Genomic DNA, 12,931 nt, shown 5'->3' with positions numbered 1-12,931 from the left:
AGGCCCTCCCTGGGTCCCCTGCTCTCCCTCATCCCACAGCTCCAGGCCCTCCCTGGGTCCCCTGCTCTCCCTCATCCCACAGCTCCAGGCCCTCCCTGGGTTGCCCTGCTCTCCCCCATCCCTCAGCTCCAGGCCCTCCCTGGGTTCCCCTGCTCTCCCTCATCCCACAGCTCCAGGCAGGTCCCCTGCTCTCCCTCAACCCTCAGCTCCAGGCCCTCCCTGGGTCCCCTGCTCTCCCTCATCCCACAGCTCCAGGCAGGTCCCCTGCTCTCCCTCAACCCTCAGCTCCAGGCCCTCCCTGGGTCCCCTGCTCTCCCTCATCCCACAGCTCCAGGCAGGTCCCCTGCTCTCCCTCAACCCTCAGCTCCAGGCCCTCCCTGGGTCCCCTGCTCTCCCTCAACCCTCAGCTCCAGGCCCTCCCTGGGTTGCCCTGCTCTCCCCCATCCCACAGCTCCAGGCCCTCCCTGGGTTCCCCTGCTCTCCCCCATCCCACAGCTCCAGGCCCTCCCTGGGTTCCCCTGCTCTCCCCCATCCCACAGCTCCAGGCCCTCCCTGGGTTCCCCTGCTCTCCCTCATCCCACAGCTCCAGGCAGGTCCCCTGCTCTCCCTCAACCCTCAGCTCCAGGCCCTCCCTGGGTCCCCTGCTCTCCCTCATCCCACAGCTCCAGGCCCTCCCTGGGTTCCCCTGCTCTCCCTCATCCCACAGCTCCAGGCAGGTCCCCTGCTCTCCCTCAACCCTCAGCTCCAGGCCCTCCCTGGGTCCCCTGCTCTCCCTCATCCCACAGCTCCAGGCCCTCCCTGGGTTCCCCTGCTCTCCCTCAACCCTCAGCTCCAGGCAGGTCCCCTGCTCTCCCTCAACCCTCAGCTCCAGGCCCTCCCTGGGTCCCCTGCTCTCCCTCATCCCACAGCTCCAGGCCCTCCCTGGGTCCCCTGCTCTGTCCTGCTTCTACCACTGCATCTCAGGGGGCTTCCCACAGCCCAAGGGAAATAATCCTCTTTTCTCGTGCGTCTCTGAGAACAGGTGCTGCAGGCTGGCATTTTCAAAAGAAATTGTACTAAATGCTAAGGGAAAACACTAAAGAAAAATGTATAGAAGAGATTTGCAGCCAGGCACGGTGGCTGCAATCTCAGCACTTTGGGAGGCCGAGGCAGGCAGATCACCCGAGGTCAGGAGTTCAAGGCTATCCTGGCCGACAGAGTGAAACCCCATCTCTACTAAAAATGCAAAAATTAGCCGGGCTTGGTGGTGATGCCTGTAATCCCAGCTACGTGGGAGGCTGAGGCAGGAGAATCGCTTGAACCCGGGAGGCCAAGGTTGCAGTGAGCCGAGATTGCGCCACTGCACTCCAGCCTGGGGGAAAAGAGCGAGACGTCATCTAAAAATATATATATGTTTGCATACTAAAACATATTTCCAAATAATTTTCTAACCCTAAAAACCACAATGGCCGCAGAAAGAGGCTCCCAGTGACCAGCATTCCCTTGCCCTGCAGACGTCCACACTCCACCCCTGCCTGCAGCCCAGCCCAGCATTCTGCCCATTCAAATGCCTGTGCCTGAAACTGACATCTTAAAACATACTGCATCCCCAGGGGTGCTCCTCCTAGCTTGAGGCCGGGCAGTCAGATGGCAGCTGGGCAGTCAGATGGAGGCTGGGCAGTCAGATGGCAGCTGGGCAGTCAGATGGAGGCCGGGCGGGCAGATGGCGACCGGGCAGTCAGATGGCGGCCGGGCGGTCAGATGGCAGCTGGGCAGTCAGATGGAGGCTGGGCGGTCAGATGGCAGCTGGGCAGTCAGATGGAGGCCGGGCAGTCAGATGGCAGCTGGGCAGTCAGATGGAGGCTGGGCAGTCAGATGGCAGCTGGGCAGTCAGATGGAGGCCGGGCGGGCAGATGGCGACCGGGCAGTCAGATGGAGGCCGGGCGGTCAGATGGTGGCCAGGAGGTCAGATGGAGGCCGGGCGGTCAGATGGCGGCCGGGCGGTCAGATGGAGGCAGCGTGGTCAGATGGAGGCCGGGCAGCCCCTGAAAGCCGGGGCTGTTCTCAGCTTCTGCCCTGCCCTCCTCTACCCCGTAGGTGCCAGTATGGCAGCCCCTATCCAGGAAGGCCAGCGGAGGCCTGTGGGGAACGGTGGGTATGGGGAAGGTCAGGAGTCCAGGAGACAGGGTGTGGGGATGCTGGCACGGAGCAGGCCTTCCACTGGGAAGCCACACGTGCTGCACTGGCAGGACTCACGCGCTTGCTGCCGGCACCTGTGTCCTCTCGTCCTCTTGGCTCCCCTAGGTCCTGGTGCGGTTCCTGTTCTCCATCAGCAAAGGGTACCGGAGAATCACCTACCACAACTGGCGCCACGGCTTCAACGTGGCCCAGACGATGTTCACACTGCTCATGGTGCGTGGCCGCCAGAAGGATGGGGCTGTGCAGGCCCTCCTGGTGCCAAGGGCAGCACCCATGTATCCCTGAGGATGAGACGGGGTCCACCCAGGACAGAGGGATGGAGGAGGCCAACGCCCTCCAACACTGCGCAGCGCCCCCCACCCCGGCCTGCAGTGGTTGAGGGTCCCCGGGCCAGCTCCTCTGTCCTCCCAGCCCCTCCTTACTCCCCGCCCTGCTGGAGCCGGGACCGGTGAACAAGGCGGCCCTGTCTCTACAGACCGGCAAACTGAAGAGCTATTACACGGACCTGGAGGCCTTCGCCATGGTGACAGCCGGCCTATGCCACGACATCGACCACCGAGGCACCAATAACCTGTACCAGATGAAGTAGGCGCCGCAGGGCGGGCGTGTGAACCAGCCCTGAACCCACTCCCCATGATAGGGAGTGTGAATCCGGCTCCCCATAGCAGGCTATGTAGAAAGCGGAGTCCACACCGGGTGTGGTGGCTCACGCCTGTAATCCTAGCACTGTGGGAGGCAGAGACAAGCAGTTCGCTTGAGCCCAGGAGTTCGAGACCAGCCTGGGCAACACAGCAAGATCTCTCCTCTACAAAAACTATTTTGAAAAATAGCTGTGGCGGGGCACGGTGGTTCATGCCTGTAATCCCAGCAGTTTAGGAGGCCGAGGCAGGTAGATCACCTGTGGTCAGGAGTTGGAGACCATCCTGGCCGACACGGTGAAACCCCGTCTCTACTAAAAATACAAAACAGCCAGGCACGGTGGTGAGTGCCTGTAGTCCCAGCTGCTCAGGAGGCTGAGGCAGGAGAATTGCTTGAAGCCGGGATATGGAGGTTGCAGATATGGAGGATATGGAGATCATATCACTGCACTCCAGCCTGGGTGACAGAGCGAGACCCCATCTCAAAAAGTGAACAAGTAAAAGCTGTGTGTGGTGGCACATGCCTGTGATCCCAGCTACTTGGAAGGCTGAGCTTCCAGGATTGCTTGAGCCCAGGAGGTTAAGGCTGTAGTGAAACATGATTGCGCCACTGCACTCCTGCCTGGGTGACACAGACAACAAAACCCTGTCTCAAAAGAAAATAAGAAAGTGGGGCTCATCTGGAGGGGTTGCAGCACGCAGGTTAGGCCAGGCTGGGGCAGGTCCCATGGGCCTCACCCCTACCTGCCACCGCCTGTGTGACAGGTCCCAGAACCCCTTGGCCAAGCTCCACGGCTCCTCGATTCTGGAGCGGCACCACCTGGAGTTCGGGAAGTTCCTGCTCTCAGATGAGGTTGGTATCCTCACTCTCAGTTTCTGCTGTGGGTGCTGGGGAGCAGGGTTCTGATGCATGGGTGAGCGCTGGGTTGGTGAGCGCTGGGTGAGGGTGGCAGAGGCCCAGGGCTGAGGCTGGGGGCAGGTGCCTCGCGGGCCCTGCGAAGGTGTGTCTAGGGCTGGATCCACATCTGGAAAGGACCCCTCCTGGGGTGGGGTGGAAGCCGAGGCGGACGGGGCCTGGGACTCACCAGTGGAAGAATGAGGGGCACCCAAGGACCTGGACACTGAGCCGCCCCCTCTCCACCCTCCCTGGTGGTGACTTCTGAGGCCATCTGGGTCCCAAGCCAATGACCCGGGGCAGGAACCACTGGCAAGAGGGCTGGGCACCCTGCAGAGGGGCCGGAGGAGCAGGCGAATCGGGGTGCTGTACATTGAGGGTGAGGGCATGAAAGGACAGGCAGCCGGGCGGAAGGGGCTGAGTCCCCGGGCCCCCTGAGAGGGGGCTGCAGGGTGCCTGACGTGCCTGGTTCGACCTCTGCAGACCCTGAACATCTACCAGAACTTGAACCGGCGGCAGCACGAGCATGTGATCCACCTGATGGACATCGCCATCATCGCCACGGACCTGGCCCTGTACTTCAAGTGCGCGCCTTCCCGGGAGGGGGCATCTGGCGGGGCGGGCGGGGAGCCCTGGGACTCCAGCAGACGCAGGGCGGGGTCCAACACTCTGCAGACCTGGGTGGGGCCTGGTTCTGGCTTAGCTCCTCCCTGCAGACAGGAGCTTGGGGCAGGGTCTCCGCACTTGCTCCCACCTGCCCCTCCCTTATTCCCTGGGTTCAGGAAGAGGGCGATGTTTCAGAAGATTGTGGATGAGTCCAAGAACTATGAGGACAAGAAGAGCTGGGTGGAGTACCTGTCCCTGGAGACCACCCGGAAGGAGATCGTCATGTGAGGCCAGGTGGAGGGGCCTGGGGCTGTCCTCTCCCACGGGGCAGAGGGGCCTGGGGGCTGTCCTTCTCCACTGGGATGGAGGGGCCTGGGGGCTGTCCTTCCCCACCAGGATGGGGCAGCAGGGACTGGGGGCTGTCCTCTCCCATGGGGCAGAGGGGCCTGGGGGCTGTCCTTCCCCACCAGGACGGGGCAGCAGGGACTGGGGGCTGCCCTTCCCCTGCCTCACTCAGCCGCTGGTCAGCCCCTCCCCTGACGCTCTGGAGTGGGACAAGCCATCTCTCGGCAGCTTGTCCAGGCCCCTGAAACAAATGCTCCGTCCTTATTTCCCAACTCTCTGGGACGGCGTGGAGCTGGGAGGACACAGGCACCACCTTGGTTTGTCGCCCTTGGCAACAACTCACTTCATTCTGAGCTTCCACTTCGTCACCTGCAAAATGGTGACTCACAACCAGCCCCCTCCCCAGGCTGGTCCCAGGGACCCAGTAAGAAAACATAAACCGGGCCAGGCTCGGTGACTCACACCTGTAATCCCAGCACGTTGGAAGGCCGAGGTGGGTGGATTGCCTGAGATCACGAGTTTGAGACCAGCCTGGCCAACATGGTGAAACCCTGTCTCTACTAAAAATACAAAAATTAGCTGGGTGTGGTTGTGGGCACCTGTAATCCCAGCTACTCGGGAGGCTGAGGCAGGAGAACCGCTTGAACTGGGGAGGAGGAAGTTGCAGTGAGCCGAGATCACACCATCACACTTCAGCCTGGGTGACAGAGACTCTGTCTCACAAAAGAAAAAAAAGAAAACACATATAAACCACCTGCCCTCAGAAGGCACCCAGCAGCATTTGCACCTGGTTTGTGTGTCTGCAGGGCCATGATGATGACAGCCTGTGATCTGTCTGCCATCACCAAGCCCTGGGAAGTCCAGAGCAAGGTTAGGACTGGCGCAGGGCCTCTCAGCGCGTGGGTTGGGGGAGGGAGCCCCAGGGCAAGGGTAGGGTGCTGCAGTGTGCCTGTGTGGCCCAACCGGAGCCCTGCATGGGGGAACCCTGAGGGTCTGGGGCAGAGAAGACTGAGGCTTGGAGTGTCACGGGGAGCGGGGTGTGCCAGGCCCTCCTCACCGGTGCAGAGCTCCATAGACAGCTGCCTTCCTGTGCCTCCAGGTTGCACTTCTGGTGGCTGCTGAGTTCTGGGAGCAAGGTGACTTGGAAAGGACAGTCTTGGATCAGCAGCCCATTGTGAGTGCTGCTTCTGGAACCTTCCACCCAACAAGGGCATTAAAGCCCTTTAGGTCCATGGGAGCCTCTGGTCCTGGCTTGGTGACAGGCAGGGAGTTCTGAGGTCCCGGGGTCTTTATCTCACTTTGTGGGGTCATGTGACATGCGTGTGGGTGGCTCAGATCTGGGTACAGCTGTGGCCTGGGTGATGCTTATGCAGAGGTGAGTCGTTGGCACTGGAGGAATCAGAGCCAATGGCTCATCACCAAGAGATCCTGGGTCCAGGCAGCTCTGCAGGTGAACCCTGGCAGGGCCATGAACCATTCCCCAGGAAAGCCCTGGGGAAAGTGCTAGGGCAGAGAATGCATGGGGGGCCATCCCAGGCCCACATCATGGACAACACTAGGGTCCTCATGTCAGCAGCAGGGTGGGTGCCAGCAAATGGGAGAGGCAGGATACGGACCAGGAGATGGGAGAGGCAGGATGGGGACCAGGGGTTGGAGAGGCAGGATGGGGACCAGGGGTTGGAGAGGCAGGATGGGGACCAGGAGTTGGGAGAGGCAGGATGGGGACCAGGGGATGGAGAGGCAGGATGGGGACCAGGGGATGGAGAGGCAGGATGGGGACCAGGAGTTGGGAGAGGCAGGATGGGGACCAGGGGATGGAGAGGCAGGATGGGGACCAGGAGTTGGGAGAGGCAGGATGGGGACCAGGGGTTGGAGAGGCAGGATGGGGACCAGGGGATGGAGAGGCAGGATGGGGACCAGGGGTTGGAGAGGCAGGATGGGGACCAGGGGTTGGAGAGGCAGGATGGGGACCAGGGGTTGGAGAGGCAGGATGGGGACCAGGGGATGGAGAGGCAGGATGGGGACCAGGGGTTGGGAGAGGCAGGATGGGGACCAGGGGATGGAGAGGCAGGATGGGGACCAGGAGTTGGGAGAGGCAGGATGGGGACCAGGGGATGGAGAGGCAGGATGGGGACCAGGGGTTGGAGAGGCAGGATGGGGACCAGGGGATGGAGAGGCAGGATGGGGACCAGGAGTTGGGAGAGGCAGGATGGGGACCAGGAGATGGGAGAGGCAGGATGGGGACCAGGAGTTGGGAGAGGCAGGATGGGGACCAGGAGATGGGAGAGGCAGGATGGGGACCAGGAGTTGGGAGAGGCAGGATGGGGACCAGGGGATGGAGAGGCAGGATGGGGACCAGGGGATGGAGAGGCAGGATGGGGACCAGGAGTTGGGAGAGGCAGGATGGGGACCAGGGGATGGAGAGGCAGGATGGGGACCAGGGGATGGAGAGGCAGGATGGGGACCAGGGGATGGAGAGGCAGGATGGGGACCAGAGGTTGGAGAGGCAGGGCTGCCCCAGCCCACGTGGACGGGTGGGCGCTTTGCTTTCTCACACACCAGTTCCGGTGGTAGGGAGGGGCTGTGTGGAGCCTACAGTGGGGAGAACTTGGGCCAGGTGCAGCCTCAGCAGGAAAGGGGGCCTTGATTGGTCAGGGAAGCCTGGCAGGGGAAGGACAGGCAGCAGTTTCAACCCCTGGGCCTGGCCTCTAGAGTCCTGCATGGTACCCCCTCCCCGAGAGGCTGTCAGGGAACTGACAGATAGCCCAGGGCACCGAGGCTCTGCCACTAGAAATAGCTCCAGAGCACATCTGCATTTGCCCCAGGCAAGGGCACAGCAAGGTCCCGGTCAGCCGAGTGACTGGGCAGTGCCCCCGGACGTGGCTCAGCACCGTGGACAGCGCCGTCCCCGCCTCCCCCCAGCTGCAGGCAGTGTCCCTAGAGCCACTGGGCGGCTGCCTTCAGGGGACCACGGGCTGGAGCCAATAGCAGCTGTGGGAAGGAGTTTCCCACGGATCCAGGGGCTGCGGAGCAGCTGGCTGAGGGGAGGGTGCCGGCTTCCCCTCCCGAGGGCTGGTGTCTGTCGGGCAGGCTGAGCGCCGTCATTTTCTCTCCATGAGTACCTCTGAGAGAAAATCGCAGGGTCAGGCCTGGGCACTGTTCTGCCCTCTGTTCCTCCCACCAGCCCATGATGGACCGGAACAAGGCGGCCGAGCTCCCCAAGCTGCAGGTGGGCTTCATCGACTTCGTGTGCACTTTCGTGTACAAGGTGCGTGGTTCACGGTGCTCAGCACTGACTGGCAGGGCAGCGGGACACAAGCGAGGGGCACGGGCTGGACTTGCGTGGACTCACACAGGGGCCCAGCGGCATCCTCACTGGAGCAGGGACGCCTGTGCAGGCTTCATGCCACCCTTGAGTGGGGCAGATGGAGAGGAGCATCAGTGTCTGAACCCAGCCCATCCTCACCCTGCTGCACCCCCCGAAGCTCTGAGCCCTTTCCCAGCCCACAATGTGCTCGGTTTACCTCCAGGCCCACCCCAGAAGTCCCTCCTCAGTGTCCCCCACTGGGGCCAGCACACCCTGTTCTGGGGTCCCTGACTGCAACCCCGTGGGTTCATTTCTTCCACGTCTGTGAACCCTTGAGGCGGGGCTGGGGCTGGGGCTGGCTTTGTGCTGGTGTGCCCGCCTGCACCACTTCTGTGAACCCTCAAGGGGGTCCTGGGTCTGTCTGTCTGCCTGTGTGCCCACCTGCCAGCATGGTGTCTGTGAACCTTTGAGGTGGGCTAGGCCTGCCTGTGTCCTGGTGTGTCTGCCTGCCTGGTGTCACAGCATGGTGTCTGTAAACCCTTGAGGCGGGCTGGGTCTGCCTGTCTGCCTGTGCACCTGCCTGCAAGGTGCCTGTGAATCCTCGGTGGGGGGGCCTGGGTCTGCTCGTCTCCTGGTGTGTCTGCTTGTCTCCTGGTGTGTCTGCCTGCCTGGTGTCACAGCGTGGTGTCTGCAAACCCTTGAGGCGAGCTGGGTCGGCCTGTCTGCCTGTGCACCTGCCCGCAAGGTGCCTGTGAATCCTCCGTGAAGGGGGCCTGGGTCTGCTTGTCTCCTGGTGTGTCCGCCTGCCTGGTGTCACAGCATGGTGTCTGTAAACCCTTGAGGCGAGCTGGGTCTGCCTGTCTGCCTGTGCACCTGCCCGCAAGGTGCCTGTGAATCCTCCGTGAGGGGGGCCTGGGTCTGCTTGTCTCCTGGTGTGTCCGCCCACAATGGCATTTTGAACAGCAGGAGCCACAACCCTGCAGATTTGCCACAGACCCAGTGCCCAGACAAGTCTCTGAGGATGCAAGGTGGGCGCTGTGGGGGAGATGGGGTCTGACTGAGGAGCCCCCATATGATGCTCAAGAGAGCCACCCCCCTCTGGCCACTCTCCATGGTGTTGGAATCCTCACCACCCCAAAGAGGATGCCTCAGGTTCCACACGAAGTCATCCCTGACCCATCCCACCTGAGCTGGGCCATCAGTGCTGGGGAGAAGGCAGGACCAGGGAGGACATTGGGGCCTAAAGTGGCAACAGGTCACGGCCCCCCGCAGGTGCCCCCACTGCCTTCCCCACCCTGCCCCACCTTAGGTGATGTGCACATGTGCAGGTGGTGTGCTCGTGTGATGTGTGTGTGGGAGGGACAGAAGGCACTGCAGGAACTGCTGTCCACCTGCGCTTACCACCCTCTGCCGGGGCACCTGCCCCTGCCCCAAGCTCGTTCCTGGGTTCCTCTCCCTGCAACATGGTACTCTCAGCATTCAAATATGTCACCAGCACAAGCCCCGAGCCTTCTCCCTTCACAGAGCTCTGCCCGGAAGGTGCCCCCTCCTCCTGCCCAGCAGTTCCCCCTCGGGGAGGGATGAGCTGGGAAAGAGCTATCCCAACCCTCAAGAGCAGGTGGGACACGCAGTGACTTCTCGACCCCCCTCAGGAGTTCTCCCGTTTCCACGAAGAGATCCTCCCCATGTTCGACCGACTGCAGAACAACAGGAAGGAGTGGAAGGCGCTGGCTGATGAGTACGAGGCCAAGATGAAGGCTCTGGAGGAGAAGAAGCAGGAGGACAGGGTGGAGGCCAAGAAAGGTCTGGCTCTGTGTGGCCTGCAGGGCAGGGACTCAGCGACGCTCCCAAGGCAACGTGAAAAGACAGGGCACAGAGCAGAGTTAGCCTAGAGAAAAGCAGGGCCGCTTTGAAGCACCCCGAGGCAGATGTGCCTGGTTCCTCCCACAGGGCCACACTGAGGGGAGAGGGGCCGTGGTGCGGGGACAGCAGCTGCCGACTCCACCTCCATAGTAACCCGGACAGAAAAACTTACTCCATTCCTAGCCAGTGAACCCCATTTTTCACTACAGAAGTGAGCATGTGTTATGTCCCGCATAAAGGACTCCGCTGTCACAAGTCAGCACACTCCCAAATTCAAATCCCAAAGGCATCGTGGCCTTGCCATTTGCCACACTTGGCTACCTTAGCTCTGGGGTCTGGCTTGCTATTCTCACCATGCCATGCTGTTCCCACTACCCCACGCTGTTCCCGCTACCCCACGCTGTTCCCGCTACCCCACGCTGTTCCCGCTACCCCACGCTGTTCCCGCTACCCCACGCTGTTCCCGCCACCCCATGCTACGTAAACAAGGCGACTTCAAGGCTGTGGGAGGCCAGGATGAGTGCAATCAGGGCACGGTGTCAACGGGACTAAAGCACTAAGAGAGGCTCAGCCAGGCTAATCGGCTTGGGCTGGCCATACCCCTCAGCACTGTCCTTTCTCCTGCAGGAGTTGGTAGAGGTCACACCAGGCAGGAGGGAAGGAACGGGGCTGGTGTGCACACGTGGTTCCCACTCACCATCTTCTGTCTTCTCTGGCAGTGGGCACAGAAATTTGCAATGGCGGCCCAGCACCCAAGTCTTCAACCTGCTGTATCCTGTGACACCGGTCCCGTGGGACCCAACAGCTCCCTGTCTTCACCCACAAGGACTTGGGTTCTGGCTGTTTGCTACAGGAGGTTAAGATGCCCAAGAAAATGACTGAAGGTCAATTTGGATATTTTAATTTTTTTTTTTTTTTCCGAGATGGAATTTTGCTCTGTTGCCCAGGCCGGAGTGCAGTGGCACAATCTCAGCTCACTGCAACCTCCACCTCCCGGGTTCAAGTGATTCTTGTGCCTCAGCCTCCCAAGTAGCTGGAACTACAGGCGCTTCCCAGTACACCCTGCTAATTTTTATATTTTTAGTAGAAGCAGCGTTTCACCATGTTGGCCAGGCTGGTCTCGAACTCCTGACCTCAGGCGACCTCCTGCCTCGGCCTCCCAAAGTTCTGGGATTACAGGCATGAGCCACTGCGCCCGGCCTAAGTTTTTTTTAAGGTTTGTGTTTTTATAAACTGAAGCCACCTGTGAATAAACAGTGTAGCCCTACATCACTCAATAGTTAGCACTGGGAGAGCGTTCTTGGGTCGGTGAACTCTGAAATCACTGAGAACACTTGGAGCCACCGTGTACATCTGTGTATACTGGTAAACAGATGGACACAGAGATGCTGTTTGACATCTGGTTTAGGAAAACACACATGTTCAGAAATTAAGAATAAAATAAACAGAAAACAACTCGCCCATTATTTGTGGTAAAGTTTTAGCGGAAGCCACACTACTTTTGACCCATCAGGAAATTCTGCCAGAAAGGTCAAGACCGGAGGAGGGTGGCGATCAGACTTTGCAGTCTGAATAATGAACACCACGCAGAGCAGCTCTGAAGGCTGCAGACGGCACCAGGAGGGCAGGGCAGGGCCGGGCTGGGTGCTGAAGCCAGTGTACCCCCATGATTTAATATTGGTGAGCCTGGAGGAAAGGACAGAGGCAAAGAAAGGGACTTCACAGGTGAAATGGGCATTATGTTCAGGATCTTCAATGCTTGACGTGAGCTCCAAAGCATTTGGAGTTTGCTGCCAACACGAGGCGACACCTGGATGGCGTCACTGGGGTGGGCGTGGGGGAGCAGCAGACATGCTCAGCACAGCCATAGGCCTGCAGGAAGAGGGTGGTTTTACTTTTTTTTTTTTTTTAATTTTTGGACGGAGTCTCCCTGTCATCCAGGCTGGAATGCAATGGCTTGATCTCAGCTCAATGCAACCTCTGCCTCCCAGGTTCAAGCAATTCTCCTGCCTCCGTCTCCTGAGTAGCTGGGATCATAGGCGCCCTTCACCACACCCTGCTAATTTTTGTATTTTTAGCAGAAACGGGGTTTCACCACGTTGGCCAGGCTGGTTTAAGAGATCTGCCCACCTCGGCCTCCGAAAGTGCTGGGATTACAGGTATGAGTCACCGTGCCCGGCCTTAATTTTCCTTACTGGTCAGAGACCCCTGGTGTCCAGAGCCTGGGACTAGGATGAGGGGCTCTTAAGAGGTTCTGAGGGACCCTGCAGCCAGCCCCTCTGGACCCCACTGCACTGAGCACAGGAGGGATGCCAGGACAGGATGTGAAAGCATCTTGCTCGGCCAGTGAAGTGGCTCACCCAGCACTTTGGGAGGCTGAGGCAGGCGGATCATGAGGTCAAGAGATCGAGACCATCCTGGCCAACATGGTGAAACCCTGTCTCTACTTAAAAAAATAAAGAAAAGTTAGCTGGATGTGGTGGCACCCGCCTATAGTCCCAGCTACTCGGCAGGCTGAGGTAGAATAATCACTTGAACTCAGGAGGTGGAGGGTGCAGTGAGCTGAGACCAGGCCACTGCACTCCAGCCTGGCAATAGAGGGAGACTCCATCTCAAAAAAAAAAGCAAGCATCTTGCTCACTCAAACCTCACCTTAACCAAATATCCTGAAAAGCTTGTAGGCTGCTTCTCCCTTTGGTCTTACATTTACAAATGAACTTATCTTACAAACTGGGGCTCAGAAGCCTAGATTTTTCAAGGCACATAATTAGAACGCAGCGAATTCAGTCTATCTATTCAGTCTATCCAACACAAATCACCAGGCCAAGGGTTAGGGTTGTTGGCGAGCTCACAGCCAGGAGGGGTGAGAAGCCCAGGAAGCCTCCTGGGAAGGGAAGCCCCTCAGGCACCACAGGCCCCCCTCCTGAACAGCTCCAACAGCACCTACCACAGACCCCCATCCCTGAACAGAGCTCCAACAGCACTCAGGCCTTGTCCCCAGGTCACATCGCTGGACTTTAGTCTCAGGTCTGAACTGGCCACCTCCTGGGATCAAAGGGAGAATATGTGAAGTGCTAGGCGGGGGTGAGGGTGAGCATG

The 12,931-nt window shown here is 59.9% G+C and overlaps 1 protein-coding gene across 2 annotated transcripts in view; it reads left to right on the top strand.

Moving 5' to 3' along the window:
- PDE6B (phosphodiesterase 6B) overlaps positions 1-11,287 on the top strand; it is a 64,256-nt gene extending 52,969 nt beyond the window's left edge. For both annotated transcript variants that reach the window (XM_035294411.3, XM_002806676.7), the window contains 10 exons: positions 2,284-2,391; positions 2,654-2,763; positions 3,582-3,669; positions 4,195-4,295; positions 4,494-4,601; positions 5,469-5,532; positions 5,762-5,836; positions 7,847-7,930; positions 9,622-9,772; positions 10,552-11,287. In XM_035294411.3, coding sequence (XP_035150302.3) covers positions 2,284-2,391; positions 2,654-2,763; positions 3,582-3,669; positions 4,195-4,295; positions 4,494-4,601; positions 5,469-5,532; positions 5,762-5,836; positions 7,847-7,930; positions 9,622-9,772; positions 10,552-10,613 — 951 coding nt within the window. In that variant the 3' untranslated portion in view covers positions 10,614-11,287. The remainder of the gene's footprint in view (positions 1-2,283; positions 2,392-2,653; positions 2,764-3,581; positions 3,670-4,194; positions 4,296-4,493; positions 4,602-5,468; positions 5,533-5,761; positions 5,837-7,846; positions 7,931-9,621; positions 9,773-10,551) is intronic.
- Positions 11,288-12,931: the final 1,644 nt, after the last annotated feature.

The sequence above is a fragment of the Callithrix jacchus genome, chromosome 3, assembly GCF_049354715.1.
Source record: "Callithrix jacchus isolate 240 chromosome 3, calJac240_pri, whole genome shotgun sequence".
In the NCBI taxonomy this organism is placed as follows: domain Eukaryota; kingdom Metazoa; phylum Chordata; class Mammalia; order Primates; family Cebidae; genus Callithrix; species Callithrix jacchus.
This window is presented reverse-complemented; position numbering and strand designations above follow the sequence as displayed.